The sequence below is a fragment of the Pocillopora verrucosa genome, chromosome 5 (assembly GCF_036669915.1).
Source record: "Pocillopora verrucosa isolate sample1 chromosome 5, ASM3666991v2, whole genome shotgun sequence".
Lineage (NCBI taxonomy): Eukaryota > Metazoa > Cnidaria > Anthozoa > Scleractinia > Pocilloporidae > Pocillopora > Pocillopora verrucosa.
The window spans coordinates 3,992,590-4,011,710 of record NC_089316.1 but is presented as its reverse complement, the minus strand read 5'-3'; the positions used below and the strand labels follow the sequence as shown (position 1 = coordinate 4,011,710).

At 37.4% G+C, this 19,121-nt stretch overlaps 1 protein-coding gene across 1 annotated transcript; it reads right to left on the bottom strand.

Annotated features, from left to right (window-relative positions):
* Positions 1-231: 231 nt before the first annotated feature.
* LOC131770436 (diacylglycerol kinase theta) lies at positions 232-18,403 on the bottom strand. The gene is made up of 27 exons (XM_066167509.1): positions 18,140-18,403; positions 16,705-16,784; positions 14,803-14,905; positions 13,801-13,889; positions 13,213-13,341; positions 12,556-12,706; positions 11,804-11,896; positions 11,049-11,146; positions 10,724-10,796; positions 10,290-10,378; positions 9,648-9,697; positions 9,090-9,180; positions 8,308-8,359; positions 8,057-8,118; positions 7,136-7,283; positions 6,825-6,866; positions 6,117-6,232; positions 5,782-5,933; positions 5,051-5,199; positions 4,142-4,451; positions 3,728-3,818; positions 3,241-3,302; positions 2,776-2,818; positions 2,354-2,422; positions 2,076-2,129; positions 1,659-1,757; positions 232-1,368 (listed from the first exon to the last, which is right to left on the bottom strand). The coding sequence occupies exons 1-27, from the start codon at positions 18,339-18,341 to the stop codon at positions 1,255-1,257; spliced, it is 2,811 nt and encodes a 936-aa protein (XP_066023606.1). The 5' UTR covers positions 18,342-18,403; the 3' UTR covers positions 232-1,254.
* Positions 18,404-19,121: the final 718 nt, after the last annotated feature.

Sequence of the window (19,121 nt, the reverse complement as noted above, 5' to 3'; positions counted from 1 at the left end):
TCACAGCTAACCTTGCCTCTGAAAGCCTGACACAGTGAGGACGAGCATAAACGTGGGTAAGTGAGAGAAAAATCTAATTAGAATGAAGGAAGGTGACATGCCTTCCCAGAACCTCGCCGATTTTTGCTCGCTCTCTCAGTTTACTCTTCTCTCCTCTTACCGTGAGCCAATCACCAGCTATGCCTTTAACGACAAAAAAACAAACAAACAAAAAAAAAGTTTTCTCACAAATTTAATTCACTCAGAACACATCTACATGAACTGATCATTTTATAAAATGAAACATATGGAGAAAAGGTAAATCAATAGAAGGCGTTCATGCATATTAGCTTGTTAATGAATACTTCTGCAGTTAAACCACTTTTTACATATAATTACAAATACAACATTCTTTTGAAATATACTCGAACTTATATTATCTTCAAATTCATCGGTGTCTTCTGTAAAAACTCCATTGACGGGACAAGCTAAGCTTTCAACTCCACCTCGAGACAGAGATTTCAACATTTTAGTTCGCACCTTTGATATACGATTGTGGAACACCAGGGTAAACGTATTGTCGACTCTCAAGTGTTTTCATTCCTATCTGAAATTGCGTTAGTAAATCGTATTCTTCTCACTTTTTTCTTAAGCATGAAATCTTTAATAAACTGCGATTCGTCTAGAAATCTCGCACCACCCTTTTTTTCCTACATACGACTATGGAATACCAGGTTACGAGTTTGGTTCGTTAGCGCGTAGCGTCTACTACAACGCCTTTGCGCATTTACGGGCGGAACGGGGAAAGACAGAATGTGGCCGAGACTAGTTCAGAATCATTTTATACCACTTCGATAAACAAATCATGGCCGGTGATAGAAATTGACTCCAATAGCACGAATGGTAATGTACACTGAAGAGGTTCGAATGGTGAGGACTGAGCCGCTCTCCTTGTTTCAGCCTATATGACGAGCACGTGATGTTCGTGTGATTTCTCAACCAGCATGCATTTCGTGCTGGTAGAGTTTCACAATTGGTTCAATTTAACGCACTATAAAGATGGAATTTTAGTCTGCACTGTTTACAATACAGCGTATACCCAAAGCGATACAAATGACAGTAATTTCCTTTACAATTTCGAATTACATTTTCTCGGCTAAAGCAATACTTAACTAGATGAAACTTTACAAGATTACCAAGTTAAGTATAAATCAGAGCTGGAAAAAATATCCAGTATGGTTTCTAATTAAGCTGCCATAAGCCCGGGTTAAGTGTTTAATCGTCATAAAAAATAGTTCTTGTTGCGCTGGGGCTTGCAGGAGGGCGAGACGAACTTGTGGGTCTTCTTTTGTTTTTTATTTTAACCTTCCTCTTCGATAGCATCAGCGCCTAAAGAAAAAAATAAGTGAACTTACGATGAAATTTCTAGAAGTGTTCGATGGCCGTTTGGGTTCTAGCAAAATATTCTTAATTCTGAACCAAAGTCGTCCGGTTATAAACGTTTTATTGAATTCTTGGATGTAAATGTTGGCAAAAATAATCAGGTAAAAAGATAAAACTAAATTGATTTTTCGAAATGTTCTAGGTGCATTTTTAACACTGAGATATGCGAGTCCAATCACAAGCCTTTCATTTTCCCCAAACGGTAATCTTTTACAGCGTCGTTACACAGTAAATACCTGTGTTAGTATGGGCCGTACAATCACATTTCCAGGAGGCTGCATCCAAGGTTCACCATCTATTTGTACGGGCATCTCTGATTTTAATTTGATGTTGATCTGTAATGAAGTAATAATAATTTTCATCAATTAAGAAAAAAAACATTGAAGCGGATGAATGAAGAGGGTAAATTTCTAAAGAAACTGTGGTTCTGCGTCGGTGTGTGGGGGGGGGGAGGGGAGAAGGGAAGGGGTGGTATTACATGATAGTTTTTTTATCAACTGATTTTATAAAGTAAATATGCAGAAAAAAATGACGCTACGCCACTGGTGGGAACATAGTAACGTGAAAAACAGGAATTACAAGAGAATAGTACGAGGATAATCAACTTATGGCTTCATTATGTTATTTACTGGATTACAACCAAACATCTATACCTGGGCTCCCTGTGCTAGCCGAATACCAGTCCTGATTCCACTTTGAATTTGACCCTTTCAATAAAGAATTCATTTCAATTAAGAACTAAGGCACCATTTCTATCGCTAAATAAAAACGTTTCTTATGCAAATATTTAAGAAGAACGGAAAAGGCAGGATACAAAAATTGTGGCAGTTGTAGAAAAAAATACGCGGAGCAGATTGGAGAGAACAGTATAGTGCATATGCCTACTGATGTTAGGGCGTGAAGGGTAAAGATGGTGGTGATTCTGACTCACCAGGTGCATTACTCCCTGAAGTCCAACCACCTCGACAAGACCGTCACAGTGACAAGCTGAGGCATGACCCTGCAAAAAGATTCAAGCAATTTCAATTGTGTGTGGAAAAGGAATCCGGGATTGCATTTATTTCGTTTAACTTCGCTTTGCGATTGGTCCAGATAATTCAAGCCACTCTCCGAACCAATCACGTGCATAACTAAAACCAACAGTGGTTTGGTCATTTGCTACTTCCCGCGCTATTGGCGGTTTGGACAATTCTACTCTTCGCACTTATTGGCTTCTTTATAGCTAATGCGCTGAATCTTTGAGTCTTTTCCAGACTTCATCTTCTAGGGACAAAATGTCATGGTTATTTTATCAGTTGTTTGGTGCTAAGAATATGAGCAGATATCCCACTAAATTCATGAAGTACTACATACATCTTCTTTGTCTGGTCCCCATGCATCTGTGCCTGCTCCCCAACTGGCCGGAAAACAAATTTTAAAAAAAAAGTTAAAGCGCAAAATTTATACAAAAGAATAAAAGACTTTACAAGTAACGAAGTGATAATCGCAGGTCAGCTGCTATCAAAGCAATCTCAGAAAAGAAGCCTTAAAAATTCAGACTTCGACTAGAATCGAACCCGGGCCTCCCAGATAACAGTTGGGGACTGCTGCGAAGCCACGTGATGTGAGTTCCCGTAAAGGAATCAGATCATGATTATATGAAACAAATAATGTTGACCTACACGAATCATACTTTCACCGGGCATAAAAACTGTGCAGCTTAAAATTACTTGTTGAAGCCGATGTGCAGCGATTTTCCTACAATTAAATTGAAAATCTAACCACTGAAAAATTAATTCGAATTAATTAGATTGACCTCAATTTCAAGCTTTTACTTACCTGCCTATGTTCAGAATTACAATTCCTTCTAGTGTTGGTAAGTCAAGTTTTTTGCCATCAATCTGCAGCGAAAAGGAAGTAAATAAGATACTGGTCTCTAGAAAGTTAAAGAGGACGAAAGGCAAACAAGCACCGCAAAACGCCAAAACAAAACGCTCAGGTGTGATTGGGGCATGAAATAAAAAATTGTGCAACTGATATACATGCAATCATTAAGAGTTGAATACAACTGACAGACGATGATGATTTGGACCAACACTCGATGCTAAGAAAGTTAATTCTGATACAGGGGTTTCAATAACCTTTTTCTATAGGCAGCTGTCGATGGTAAAATAGGCGGCTGTGCCCGAAAAGGGGCAGTATGGTGAAACCCAAACATGAGCCCGCTTGCAGGGTAAACAAAAGGCAATAAGAGGTCTTATAGTCAGCGGTACACCCCTTTTATTGTGATCAGCCATTCAATACCATCGTTCTACAGATTAATCACCTCGATTTCGACCTCTTGAGTAAATGTCCGCGAGTAGCCTTTGACCATTTTCTTTATACCTGCTCTAAAGTAAACTCCTTTGTTATGAAGCCTGAAACAAAAAGAAACCAAAAAAAAAAGGGGGGGAACTAGAGATTAAACACAGTCGCACTAACAGTAAATTGCAAAACACAAAGTCGGGGGTTTTTCAACCTATCCCTTTTCAAAAGAGCTTTCAACGGAGGTTAATATTTATCCGGAGTTTGAGCACATTAAACGCAGTAAAGATGAAACAACAGTACATCTCAGAAGACTATGGAACCTTTGTTACCATCCAATGGCTTTCGCAATCAACACTCTTTTTCTTCAATCGAATGCCGCATAGTGACTACGACTAATTTTGTAACCTGTAAATTTACTCCTTTGTATCCTCACCTGCTATGGAATTTATCAGGTGCTTCCTCCCTCTGAAGATGAAAATCTAAACAAAGCTCAGCTCCAATTCCGATGCCAAAGTAATTATTCATGGTAAAAATACTAGGATCGTCTTCTCTTCCTCCCATCGAGCCAAGCGCGCTGTCGTCTGACATTGTTTCTGGAACATTAGTGTCCGCTGAATCAAACATGACACACCATCTATCAAGAAACACTTCGTGTGCCTGATCAATGGCCATGAGAAGCGATACAGGACTCTCGCCACCAGAGTAACCACCTCCCCAATGGAGAACACGAGAGAGATCGTTACCTGTAAATTGAGAATCTCGTTCAATTTCCCACTCATTTTCTAGCTGCTATAGAAATCACGAGAGAGATGAATACATGTTAGCAGGGAATCTCATTCAATTTCCCACTCATTACCTTGCTACTATAGAAATCACGAGAGAGATTCATTCATACGAGAGTCTCATTCAATTTCCCACCCATTCTCTTTTCACTTTGCCATACCACCCGAAACGGCAGCTTTTCAAAATACGCTACAACGGTTTTTCTACTAATTTAAACCTCTGCTATTAATCGTAACTTGAAAATGCCCATATAATTACAGTATAGAGTTCCAGACTTTCAGTAATCAATGCAACTTGATTTACTTACAAATACTAAGAACTTTTCAGGCCTAAAAAGTGGAAATTTGCATGACTTTCTAGGGTCTCTATTGCCTTGAAAACACGAATGACTAAATCATGACTAGTTTCAGATTTTCATCCCATTGGCCAAGTTTATAGAACGAGTCTTGAAATCTATGAAATATCGCAGAAAAAAAACGTACAGAAGGTACTTTTGACTCTGGAAATAAATTTGCTCTAAATCGTGGAGAACAGGAATAGTTTGTAACAATCCACTTACCAGTGCCAAGAGGAAGAACTGCTGATGCAGGTAACTTACACTTCATCTCTTGAACAACATCATCCAAACATGACAGCACCCAGCCAACTGTGCCATCACCACCACAAATCAACACACGAAAATCAGGAATAGATCTGAAAGCATAAAATCTGAAACAAAGATAAAAATCGATTCATATTTTAGATATTCAGCGATTTAAAGATGATGGGACAAAGCTGACAGAAGAAGACAAGGCTCGTAATTTTGAGTATAGAATAGCTCTCAATGATTACTTTAGGAAGCAGCCTATTAGTATACGACAAAATAGAAATAGTTCCTCTGCAGGACGACGTCGTATGCGGAAAATTAACCCCCAGGCCTTTTTTGGACTAAAATGTTTCATCAATCTTTGCCACTTCCTTGTTTGTCCTACGTGCAAAATACTTCCCTATTACAATTCACAAGTCTGCACCTTGAAAGCGAGGCTGAGGGAGGGGGTGATATTGGGTTATCTCGTGTAAATATGCGTATGGTCTTTCAAATAGTGCGATTTGTGCTAGAAAGATTCTGCACCTATCCATATCTGCACTATGGCTGGATTAGCTCGGCCTCGGTTAATTCTCGTGGACACAAAAGTCTAAGGAAATAGTTCCTACTAAGCATACAACTTTCTTGTAACCCCAACGATTCGGGTGGGAACTCGTCTCGACATACAGTTTCCTAGATATGGAGGGGGAGAGAGTTTAACATACCCTAATAATGGGCCTCCCTCTAAGAGGCTGTACACTTGATAAGGGTTGAGCAGTCTCTGGAAAGCTGCTAACATGTCGGCCCCCTGACCACCACCACTTTTGGAGTTTACCAGTACTAAAAGAGGTTGGCTTCCAGGGGGGAACAGTCCAGGCTAAAGGAAGAAAAAAAGAAGACAGAATAAGCGTAACTCCCTTACTGTAAGAAGAGAATGACGGTATGCGAAAAAAAGAAATATTGATTCAGGTCGATCTATATCTGTTCATTTGTTTTTTTAAAGTACTTTCTAAAAAATGCTCTGGAGAAAGACTTTGCTATTGCATTTACGGCTACTTACGTGAATGCTGGGTAAGACTCTCACGAACAGCTCTTTGTTGTCCACGGTGGAGCTTTTAAATTTATTCACAGCATCTGCTGCTGTGTCAGCAGCAGGAAAAAACACAAACACCATACCTGCAGAGAGTTACAATGTCTACAATAGGTAACGTAATTAACAGTAAAAAAAAACCAACAAAAAAAAAACAAAAACAAAGCTCTCAGTCATTTCTGTCCTGTGACCAGCTGTGCGATCGAGGATTATTGCGTAAATCTTATTTTCTGATTGGCAAAAGGGGCTATGCCCGCGCAAGTTTGCCTCTTACTCAAAAGAGTAAAACTTCTTGTAAAATTAATTGTGGCCGGTTGAGATGCTGCGTAATTCTTAGGCAGCCTCATATGTCACCAGGCAGCAGCAATGGAATTGCAAAGCACACATTGCAGTCAGTCAAAACGAGGAAACTCACGGCGACTAAATGATACAGAAAAAGGGACTTGTCCTTTCTCAAGCCATGTTGACTTCGAGCTTAAAAAATAACGGATGCAAAGTGTGTGGGATACACTCGGGCCAAATGCTTCGTTAACCAGAGCTTATCCCGCTTTCTTGCAAACTAACAAACAAGCAAAAAATTGCGCAGGATAAGGGCCAATCAGGGCACTACCAGCGATATAATAATGTGCTTTAATAATTAAATACATGAACTGAGCTTTAGGATTACTAGTAACTCACCATAACTAGAAAACACACTTTTCACCTCACAAAATTCCATGGCTGCAAAACAATTACACACAAACCGTGAAATGAAATCCAATAAAAAGATGAGAACAACCACAAGCCTCCCTCTGCATATTTTAATGCGCAAACTAGTAGGTTGCCGAGGTGTCTTCAATCTTGTTACCAGGGCCTCCGTCACTCTTACATAGCCGAATGGACGTGGCAGCTCGTCAGGGGAACGAGGACTCAGGAAACATACATTAGTCTCTCGTAAAACAAAGATACTTGTTTAGAAGCATCTGACAAACAAAGAAAACAGAACTCACTTTCCCCTAGAACGTCGCCAATCAAAGTTTTGTATTTACTCGTGTCGAGGCCAACTGGGAGACTACCAACGCATATACATACACTGCCCAAGGGTTCTAAGTTTCGCCTCAGGTAGAATCTTGTGAGTTTCATTTTCCTTACAGACTTCTGCAAAGAAAAGAAGTACATTAACTTTTATAGGGAATCCAACATCTTCAGATGAATACAAGATCTATAATTTATTGTTAAAAATCACTTTGCAGTTATCAAAGAAAGTTGAAGACAAAATGGGAGTGGAGACATGAAACTATGGAAAGCAAAGTTGTGGCCACCTCACCACCATATTTTCCAATGGCTGTAACTTTACAAGAAGAAAAGTTAAAGGTAAAAAGACAGAGGAGCATCTCATCCAGATAATTAACTCTTTACACCCTAAGATCAGTATGCATATTCTCCAAACTGTTTTCTATACATTTCCTGACGAGGAGATTTTGCTTAACAATCAAGAGCTCCAGAATTTGTTGATCATTTCTATATCCTCAATACCTTAATGTTTGATTCAGGGTTGAAACTGTAAGGAGAAATTAAATGCTAGTCACTCAGAGGGGTTAAGGGGTTAAAACAAACAATAAAAAAACAAAAACAAAAACAGGAGAAGGTTGGGGGAGTCCAAAACAGAGGAGAGGAGACAACTATCATGAGTGAAATTGGAGGGAAGGTGATTTCTTTAGGATTGTTCACTTGAGGAAAGGATTAAAACAAATTGTTGGAGTAAAATATCATTTACATAGAGATCTTAAGAAGTAAAGTATTATAGTACTACTTATTAATAGCCTTAACACACCTGTTGCATCAGAAAAGTTTAAGGGCTTATTTACTCGATACAAAAGCTGAAAATACCATGCATTCCAAAGTCCTACTGACTAATAGATAAACCTTACTTTTCTAATATCCATCAAGGACTTCCATGGACAGTCACCGTGTTCCATTCTTCGTTCATGGACTGTTAATTCCATAGGAATAAAAAGGATGTCAACCAGCAGGTTAATAATCAACAGTGCCAAGTTTGAAAATAAATGCACTGCATGGAGTTCTATGCAGTATTGAGATAATAAATACAGCAAATGTCCATTATCACATTATTGTATGAAGAATAATTTTAGCAAAATCACCATTAAATGAGATATGTTACCTCCTTGAGTTAAGTTTACTTCCGTCAAAGAGAAATCATTCTCGTTGGCATCCTGTACATAACAATTAATTTAATTTCATGGTTAACAAAAATGTAACAGAAATTCCATTGAAATCGCACCATGTAATTTTAATTAAAGTTGCATTGAGTAGCAGTCCAGAAAGATTGGAACATTTCCAAGAGATGGGACAAAAATAATATTGAGGAAGGAGCAAAAAATAAACATGGGGAGAAATAAATAATTGTTCAGAGAGGCCTTTTGACACAAAAACTGGGCTGAGGAAAAAGAAAAAAAACTTAAGAGGATAGTGAACTAGCACACTCTCACATGGCTTAAAGGGTAGGAGTCTTGAAGTAAAGGTAAGCAGCATGCCAAGCTAGGGTAGGTAGGGTTGGGAAAGTAGGCCACAGAGAGGTTTTAAGTTTTAAGTTCAAGTGAGGTGCTAACCCTAAGCAGTGAAAACAGGGAGGGGGTGGATAAGAGAGGGAGAGAAGGAGAGCTGGTAAGGTGAGTGATGAGAAGAGAGGAGGGTGCTCAGAGAGGGTGAGGAGGGTAGGGATGGACTGTTAAAGGAAGGGAGGTAAGTGGAGATAAAAGAGAGCTAGAGAAGAGGGGGAAGGAAGGAAAAGGTAAAAAAGGAGACAGAAAGGACCGAGGGATTGGGAAACAATCAAGAGAAGATGAAGGGGAATTGGGGGAAGGAGGAAGCAAGGAAGAAAGGGAGTAAGGAAGGAAAATACCCATAAATTGATGAGAAAATGCATTGAAACTTGAGACAAACCTTTAATCCAAATTTTTCTAAAGCAGCACTGATCACTTCTGTAACAGTTGTCTGTGCAGTCACAGGGATTATCTTGAATGTTCCTGCTGCACTGTATCAGGTATGTTACCAAATGGTTATTTTACCACATGTAGTAGTTAAGATTAGGGGGAAAATACTATTTTTTCCAAAAATAACACATGTGGATTGTAAATAAGTTGACAAAATAGGGGGTGTAGACACAGAATTTTCAGTGAGAGGGATGTCCCTAAACTTACAATGTAAATTTTTAAGCACTGAGAGATAATGCAGACAGGAATGAGTGAATTCCACGAACTAGCAGCAATTTGGAATGACAGGCTCACTTTTATTGGTATTAAAACTTAAATCTCCAGGACTTAATAGCTAAGAAAGTGCTTTGAAATTTCCTAAGAGTCCTGTAAAATCACACCAATCTTCCAATCTCTAAGAGGCATGGACTAAGAGTATGGCCTAATTCAAATTGAACCCTACGCTATGAACACCAAAATTGCACCTGCCAATTAAATTGAATAATTGTAAATACAATTAATTACTCACTTTATCATTCCAGGGTAAACTCTTATATATCCTTTCCGTCGATCTGCACTCTAAGGTGAGGGATTGATTACAAAATGATAACATAATAAGGTTAAACATCTGTCAGCAACAACAATTAATTTCCATCACCATATTTTTGGAAGAAAATATTTTAAAATATACATGTAACAAAGGAACAGGGATAAGTTACTCAGAATAACTAAAATGCTAAATCTTTCCATGTAAAATACCTGTTATTTATTTACTTAGATTTAAGGTAGTTGACAATAAATGAAAGAAAAAGAACAACAAAATGTGTGAGGAAAAAAATAAGATAATATTTATGAGTATCCAGAACTTATATGAAGTAGAACACACAGAACTAAATTCATACACCATATGTTTAAAAGAGCTGAACATGTGCATTTCCAAAAATATTACTTATTAAAAGTAATATCGTCTGATATGGTTAGCGTCTGACTAGTTGAGGAGAAGATGCAAGATCTGTGACTATTACACAACACTGTCTGCATATGTCAGTACGCAATTGAAAACTAAAATGGAAACAACATCACCCTTTCAAACTTAAAAAAAATATATAACTTTCTTAATTATTTAGAAGACAAGACCTAATTGAGCCAGTGCAATGCACATCAATCCTACCTTCATGCGAAGAAAGATTAAAGGTTTGGATGAATTTCTACCAGTAAACTGGTGAGGCTTCTCTTCAGGATCAAGGACACGTTCATTTTCTTTAACAGGAAGAGATAAAAATAATAAAATTAAAACACCAACAGGGAATTGTATCTTAGAAAAACTTCATACAATGGTGATATAACAATATCCATTCAGCTGGCTGGCCATAGAGAATAATTACTTCACTTGTTAAACTGATAAAAAAAGAATTTCTCCTTACAATAAGTGATGTGATTTCCAGCAAAAAAGGCGATGAGAAAGAGAAAACAGATAAAACTGGGGCTAATTTAAAACCAACTTCTCACAGCACAAGTTAAAAGAAATGTATGGCAGACAGTAAGGAGAATCGAGACTTAGAACTTGCAGGTGATAGAGTGAAAAAGCCATCCCTGGTATCTCACCTTCATCCACAGCTCTTGCAAGGTAATAATTGCTGGGATCATCTGTGATATGAAATTTTTTCAAAGCTTCTTCCTAGAAATCAGTGAAAGAACATCATTGTTGAAATTTGAAACAATAAAACCCAATGTTGGCATCTACTTGTACCAGATCCAAGCATACTGTTGTCCTGAACAGCAAATCCACTGCCAAACCATTCACCAAGCTCAATTTATTAGATGTATCATATAAATTCTGTTTCCCAGAATTCAAGTCTTGTTTCAACTAGTTTCAAAAATTTACTATTAATGTCAAAGTTGTTAAAATCAAAACCAGTTGCACACTCACAAGAACATTGCTGACTTGAGCTGTCCTGGGAATCACTATGTTTTTACAAAGTTTTGGATCCGTTATGTCACCATCATATATCTTTAAATAAGTTTCATCTATTACAATGAAAAACATCTCTTAGTACAATTATAAAATTGATGTAAAAATATCATTATCAGGCTCCATGAATACAGACATTGTGAGGGTACATGCAGGGCGTGAAATTAATTTTTTTTTCTGATAGCCACTTGGCTCCTAAATTCTTCAAAGTGGTAGCCAATTCAAAAAAAGTTGGTCGCCATTTTCAAAGACAAACAAAACCTTTTTTTACGCTGTCAGTGTTCTAGAGAGACCCTCCAAAATTAAGTTAGGGGAAAGATCTTTAACGTGCTACAAAGTGGACACAAGGAGGGATGATATACAACTCTCAAGCTCACCTAAATTCAAGATGGCGTCTAGTTATCGATCGAGATGCATGTGCTGCGTTTTGGAAACAAACATAACAAGGAAGTTTGCCGCGGATTTATCTTTGCAAATCTTTTTAATTCACGATATCTCTTAGTAAGGTTATGATGAAACATTCTAGTCGCCAATTTGGCGACTAATTTTCAGGATTTGGTTGCCAAAGGGAAAAATTTAGTCGCATTGGCACCTGTATTAGGCGCAATTTCACGCCCTGACATGTAATTATACCAAAAATCAACAAATATAACCACAGTGAGATTCAGCAAGTGGAGAAAATATTGTGCATGAAATATTAAACAAACTCATACCTGCATCAAAAGATAAACTGCTCATGTCTGTGTTATGGAGTGGGTCATCTGAGACTATACCATCATCATTGTCAACACCACCTTTCAGCATACCTATGGATAATTACAAGCAGTCAATCCAACAGATTAGAGGAGAAGGGGGGGGGGTATAGTGTTGCAAGCCTAGCTTGTGACTCATCACTGATCAAGCTCATCCCAGTGACTAGGAGAACATGTAACTGGCTGCTTCCTCTGTTTCTGAATGCAGAGTCATTGAAGGCATCACATACCATTGAGCAGTATACCATTTTCCCCTTACAATTTTGTTACCTATCTATGTATGTTCCAGGGTTGGGAGATGTGCCACTAGATTAACACTTTCACTCCTAAGAGTGACTAACATCTAAATTCTCCTTACAATATCTCCTTTGAATCACTCCTAAAGGTCACAAGAATATAGGAAATGATCACCAACTAAAGAAGCTCTTGATCGTTAAACAAATTCTCCTTGACAGCACCTTAACAAATGTACAATGGACAGTAAGGAGAATATGCCTACTGATATTAGAGTATAAAGGGTTAATTTGTGTGACCAGGCCTGAGATCAAGTCAAGCACATTATACAACTGACTTAATCCCTACATCAAGATCACTCAACTGATTAACATGACATCAACACAGAACAGTGAAAGACATTATGTGAACACACCATGATAATGATTATCATTGTGATACCCATAAATACAACAATTTTCTAGCACCTTCCTCCTTACCTCTTGATGTAGCAGACTTGCATCTGCTCTCTGAACAAGAACTCCACAAGGTGACATTTGGCATTGAAACAGCATACGGTGGTAACAAAAGCTTATGAAGATAACCAAATCCGCATTCTTTAGGTAACATAAACTGACAAGAACTATGAGCCTGTAAGTAATCAGAACAACACAAAACACATTGAGTGTAAGAACAGATGTCAGGAAAATTTACGACTTCTCTCTTTTGTACCATGACCTAATTTCTACATGTGTTACATATACCTTTGACATTAATGAAATAAAACAATTTTTTATTTTAAAACCAGTAAAAACAATGAACATATTGCTTACATTTTCCAAATGAGTATATCATGAAGTTGTCATGGAAAAAAATTTATTGACATGGCATGATATTAATCAGTGAAATATAATCTATTATTACTGTAATAGTATTTCTTAATATGTTTTGATTGTAGTGGCATAGGGAAGCAGAAGCAACCCATATTCATCATCAACAGATCCCTGTCCAAATGACAGGAAATGCACTCATGGTCTGTTTAGTTCAGAATAGCTCAGAGGTAATTGGCCCTAAATTAACAAGAAAAGCATGTTAAAAAAAAAAATTTTGCAGACACATGCAATTTTTTTCAAATGTACATAATCACAAGCACTCACCGCCTGCCCACACCAGCTACATTTGACACTTGTCAAACACTCCACACTTCCACAAGTTCGTTTACAGTGTGCACACTTTGCACTGGGTGGTATGTTTCCTTCTCTCCAATGGTGAGCTTGCCTTACAGACTGCGGTTGTCAACAAACTCATTTTGAATAAATGTATATGGCAAAAAGTTCCCCCCCCCCCAGGGAAGGTCACGAATGAGTTCCCCTTTCCAAATATGAACATGATTTCTTGTTTGCAGTTACTCAACTTTTCACAAAACTCATATATCCATGCAAACCAATATTTTGCCTCAATATTAGTCCGTCTGCAGTTGTTTGAACATTAAGTTGAACATGCAATTAATTTCACTGCATATGCAGGAGTTATCATAACCCTCTTACAAGACTGCAGCTAGAATAGAAATGACCCTCTATCCACCAACATCATCACCAATAAAAAGTAACTGGGATTCTGCCTCACGAATGTCTGTCAGGAGAGTTTGGATTATATCTAAACAAAGCTACAACAAGGAAGATTTATTATAAATAGTTGACAGAGTGTTGATTTAGCGGCAAGATATAGATTATATAAAGACATACATTTTTCATGTGAGGAACATACGAAGCACACTTCTTGCAGTCACTAACACTAAACTCTTTACACTCCTCATGAACAAAATATTCACAAACTGCAATGAAGAAAGAGTTATTATTAATATCAGTTTAGAATTCAAAATGTGGGGGCACACTCCAGGGCTGTAGCCAGAACAAGACGAGGCAAGTTTTGAGCACCAAAGTGAGCCGCTAGGGGGGGGGGGGTCTGGGGGCATGCCCCCTCAGAAAATATTGAAATCTAGAGGCTCAGAAATGCTCTTTTATGCATTTTCCATGGCATTTTTTTCAGAAAAGTAAATCTTGGGCCAAAATCAAGACAAGGCAATTGCCTCGTCTTGCCTCATGCTAGCTACAGCCCTGCACTCAATCACATGAACAGTGTTCATATGTATCAGTTCCATCAAATTGAGAGAGAGAGAGATTACAGTGCTCTATAATACAACTATTCATACCATCTTGTAATTGTTACACTACAAAATACCGTATGCTAATTTCCTGATTTACATGCTCAACAGAGGAAAAAACATATAGAGATTTCAAACTTGGAAAGTTGTCTTTATTACCAGCTCCTTACTAGAAAATATGTTAAATTTGTCCTACCCTGCCTGAAAGTATTTGTGTCAAACCTCCCCCCCCCCCCCTCATCACTTTGGTTCAAAAGGTTTAGGTTTAGGTCATGGCTTGGATATTGTGTTTGCTGTGTTCTTTTGACAATTTCCTTTCACAATACCTCTCTCAGGGGGAGAAATGAATGGAAAATTGACATGGAAACCTGGCATAAGTTACATGTATGGTTGTAACTTGCATTATGCATTACGATTGTCCTAAGCAACAATTACAGTATTTTCAGTTTTACTTAATCCTATGTTAAATAGCATAAGGGCTACTTAACTTTTTCACAAACATTTCTCTTACAAAAAAGTAGTGAAGCTCTTTGGAATTCATGTCCAAATGAACCATATTTTATTTGATTCATGGCAGACTCACCTTGACATCTAAAAGCTACATGATCTTCAAGTCTCTTTCTACAAACACAACAAAACCTTCGCCGAAAGAAAGATGGACCACTCCAACTGTGAGCAACGGGCTCCTGAAAGGAAAACCCAAACAAGTCAGAAAAATCCCTGTTGGCAACTTGCCTCTTGAAGGTCTACCTAGATTGAGTACATGTATATCTATATGATTAAACAATTTTAATTGTAATGTGTACTAATTAACAGTCGTTTACAAGTAGTCTAGGATAGTGCTGACAGCCATCCCCTTGAAGCACTACAAGCTGCAACCATTTTGGTCGCCATAGCTAGTGGAAAACATTTTGGCACCTAAAATTTCAGCCAGAGTTGCCAATTGCAGACATGGGGCATGAAGCTGCAGCGTTTGTTTTATTACATGTATGTGTTTATGCTAAAGTCAAAGTGAGACAACTATTTTTTTAAATGTGGCTAATGCTGCTTCATTGTTTTCTCTCATGAAAATTTGCCTCTTTATCTTTGGTTGTCCTGACATTAAGTCCTGAGATGCCATCTGAACCCTCGAAAACAAATACTGACCAATCAGCTACATAGAATGTCATGTGATACTGCAAAATCTATTCTTTTCCCATTTGGTTTTTACTTCTCATCTGACAACCAGTTTTTGGCTTCAGGATAATTGATAATGACTTTGAAACAATTTCGACATGAAGCCTTTCAAAGAAACTTACAATCTTAGGCAAGAAAAAAAAAAGGAAGAAGAAAAAAGAAAGAAAATGAACAATAGAAAGAAAGAAGGAATGAAAGAAAGAAAAAGAACTGAAGAAAAAAGAAAGAAAGAAAGAAAAAGAAAGAAAGAAAAATAAATAGGGATAAAAAAAGAAGAAAAAATTTTAAAAATGACTTTTTCCATTGTAGAAAAATTTGAACATGTGACCTTCAGGTATCAAACCAGCAAGCCTCACACTAGGGTTTATGAATATCACTGTCAGTGGTGTCACTATCTATAGCAGTTAGTTGGCAGAGGAAGTGATAAATTTCTTCCTTCTTTTTTTTTTACACTATAAGTATCCAGCAAGTCGAATACCAAGAGGAAAATTTCTATGGACCACCTAGCCCAGGTCATGTTTTTTCCAATTTTTCACTACAACAAGTTGGCTTCAATGATCATTAACTAAACTTCTGACAATTAACTTTACATGTAAGAGTCAAGGGTGTAATATGTTCCCACTGAACAATAAGATTCCACATTGCCGCTGGTCTGTTCAGTAATAGATCACAGATGAAATTAAAAAGTGGTAAGAACAAAGAAGTGGCAACATGAGGAGCAGCCACACTTAAACATTGTGTGTGATTGACAACTGAACAGACAAACAGAACCATGGAATCCTACTGTTCTTAAAGTTGAGCTCATCTATACATCAATCCTATAGTAGATAATAATTAACCCTTAAACCCCTAAGAGTGACCAGCATGTAATTTCTCCTTACAATATCACCACTGAACCACAAATTAATGAAATGAGTTGATTATTATCTTGATTATTAGACAAATTCTCCTTGTCAACACCTTAGTAAACATACAGAGAACAGTATAAAGAATATGAATACTGACGTTGAGGTGTAAAGGGTAAAGAACCAATCAAAATACACATATAGCTCAGTTCATTATATAAAAATAATTAACCATTTAACCCCCAAAAGTGATTAACAAGTAACTTCTCCCTATAATATCTAAACATTATCCAGCAAACAGGTAGTGAGAATATTGATACTTATCAGGTGAAAGTTGTTACCTGGATCTGATACCAAATTCCCCTAACTTATTTACAAGGAGATGCGTAGCAGCTAGAGGGGAGATTTAATGGTCAGATCCTGGGAGTTAAAGGGTTAAATAAATAAACAAACTCACAGCTCACCTTCACCAATGATGTTGCAATGGAAATACATGGAGTTGTAACAAGTTGCATACATCGATCATGATTCACAAAATTACAAACTGAAATGGAAATGTCATGTAATAAATCATAAATTTACGTTTGTAACATTTGAATCCTAAGTATTATCTCTTAGCATTCATGTAGGTATAACCACTTCCCAAGAACATAGAGGGTGTCTGGTCTTTTGTACTTCATTGAGTTTCCTCAAAAGGGAGATTGCTGAGAATATACATGTACAATCACACAATACTTGTTTCTGTGTCTAACATCCATAAAATGGCCTGTTTTCAAAACCTTCCCACTCCATATCACTTTAAAAAAAGTAACCATTGCAAAAACAAACAGATAAACAAAAAAATTTCTGGCACAAATGAAAATTATGCCTGTCATTTCAGATCACATTTTATGATATATAGGATTGTGTACAAATATCTGAAAAAATTAAAAATCACAAAAGAAATTAACATGCAACTTCAGCATTATTATCTACAACTGCCTCATAACTTACATTATATTCATTATGTTTCAGCTGACAAAGGTTGACTATTTTGATTCATTCAAAATAACAATAAAGCCAAACAGGAAAAGGGATTTCTTTTTTCAGAAGATGCTTAGACCCTACCCAAAAATTATGAGACCTTTCCTTGCGGAAATCACGTCTTACAAAGTGGAAATATATTTGACGCTTTTACATATCATTTATGACGTAAACGTACGCACCCAGTGGGTGATATGAAGTCACCTTTTGTGTTTCTCACACCTGAGTTTACATCAACACAATAATGACAAGGATTGTATTTTTTATTTCGAAGATAAAAACATGCTTTACGTTATTCACTTCGCAGTAATAATGCACCTTTCTAAACATAAGTCTTAAAATCACAGAGGAAGATGCTTCAGAATTCGAAAGTTGTACGAAAATTTGCCAAATTGTAACATGAATAAACAGGCGATGTATATCTGATTAAAAGCATTCAGAAATCTGCAAAAAAAAATCTTTGTTCCTGTTCAGAATCTAAAGAAGGTTTTCAATGCACACACGCCAGTTAAGTATTTTACAATTACAGTACATAGCTTCGTTCTGTTAGCTAAGTGTCAGACTCGAACAAGTAAAACCGAACACTGAGTCACGGTCGGGAATAACATTCCATCGAGGTTTTAGTCAATGGTTTACCGTGAAACAAAAAGTGCCAGATTTTAAAATATATTGTTGATCGATTTGACTGAAGAATCCAAAAGGGGAAATATCGTTTTAAGATATGATGTGGGTTGCTAAGAAATGGGAGTCATCGACTTTTGACATGCATGATAATATGACAATTTGCTTCCCTGTCTTAATAGAAATTGACAAGAAACGGCTTAAATGACCAAGCTAATTCTACAATTAAAATCTCTATTTTTCTAATTTTCTTACCTTCACAAATTAGTCCTTGGTTTGTAAAACCCCAAAGCATGTCCGTACAGTGATGGCAATATGTCGGACGAGTGAAAGTTTTGCGCACAAATCGATGTCCACTTTGCCCATGAGCACTGAAGGCTTCATCAAGTCTGGTGTCAGATAGACATCGAGGCATAGAATGCCTAGAATCGCCATTTTCGTGCGCTGAAAAAGACATTTTGTTATTAGTCTGTTCAGCTGATGGAGGGTTTCATGATAAACAAACTCGAAAGTTCCTCATTGACGTACACCAGCGAACGCGGAGAACTGGCGCTCAATTTCGTAAGAATGGAGTGGTTTTAGAGGGACTGGGAACAGTATTTTCGAGGGAAGGTGTCTTTTTGAGGATTCAATTTTTTTTTCTTCATCCAACTTCATATAGTTTCTTTCAGACTTACGAGACTTTTTTTTTCGCATCATTATAAATATCCGTTATTCAGCGAGGGTTGTTGTAGTTTTGTTGAGGATTTAATTCAGAAAACCAACTTCAATTCACAGATTTGAACGTGAAAAGCTAACAGAAGAAAAACGCATACTGCCGCAGGAAGGAAAAGGTGGATCGTGCTTAAGTTACAATCATGTGCAAACCATGAAATTTTTTTGGCAAAAAAACAACGTGGAAGAGTCACAAAATCTCTATTAACAGCTGCTCTCTCGAGGACCTCGAGCGTGGTCTCTGCAGACTCAGCAGCTGGTAATGGAGCCTAGTTAAATTAAGGGACTTCGCACATAAGTCCTGTATATGATTGCAATTTTGCAGTGGCAAAAAGCGATAGCTCTGGAAAGTTTCATCGTCGCCAACTTCGAAGTGGCGTTGATAAAGAACCCTGGCAATATTCCGTGCTTAGCCGTACCTTACGTATAAACCGAAAACCAAATGCTTAAAAACGGAAAATCCGTAAACCGCAATGAACACCAAAACCGAGAAACCGAAGTTTTTTGGCACAAAAACCGAAAA

Excerpts from the sequence above, each read along its gene's own strand:
- LOC131770436 (XM_066167509.1), bottom strand. The coding sequence starts at position 18,341 with ATGTCTTTTTCAGCGCACGAAAATGGCGATTCTAGGCATTCTATGCCT. Across the intron at positions 5,200-5,781 it reads GAGGGAGGCCCATTATTAGG|ATTTTATGCTTTCAGATCTA; the intron begins GTATGTTAAACT and ends TCTTTGTTTCAG. Across the intron at positions 1,369-1,658 it reads TACGGCCCATACTAACACAG|GCGCTGATGCTATCGAAGAG; the intron begins GTATTTACTGTG and ends TTTTTTCTTTAG.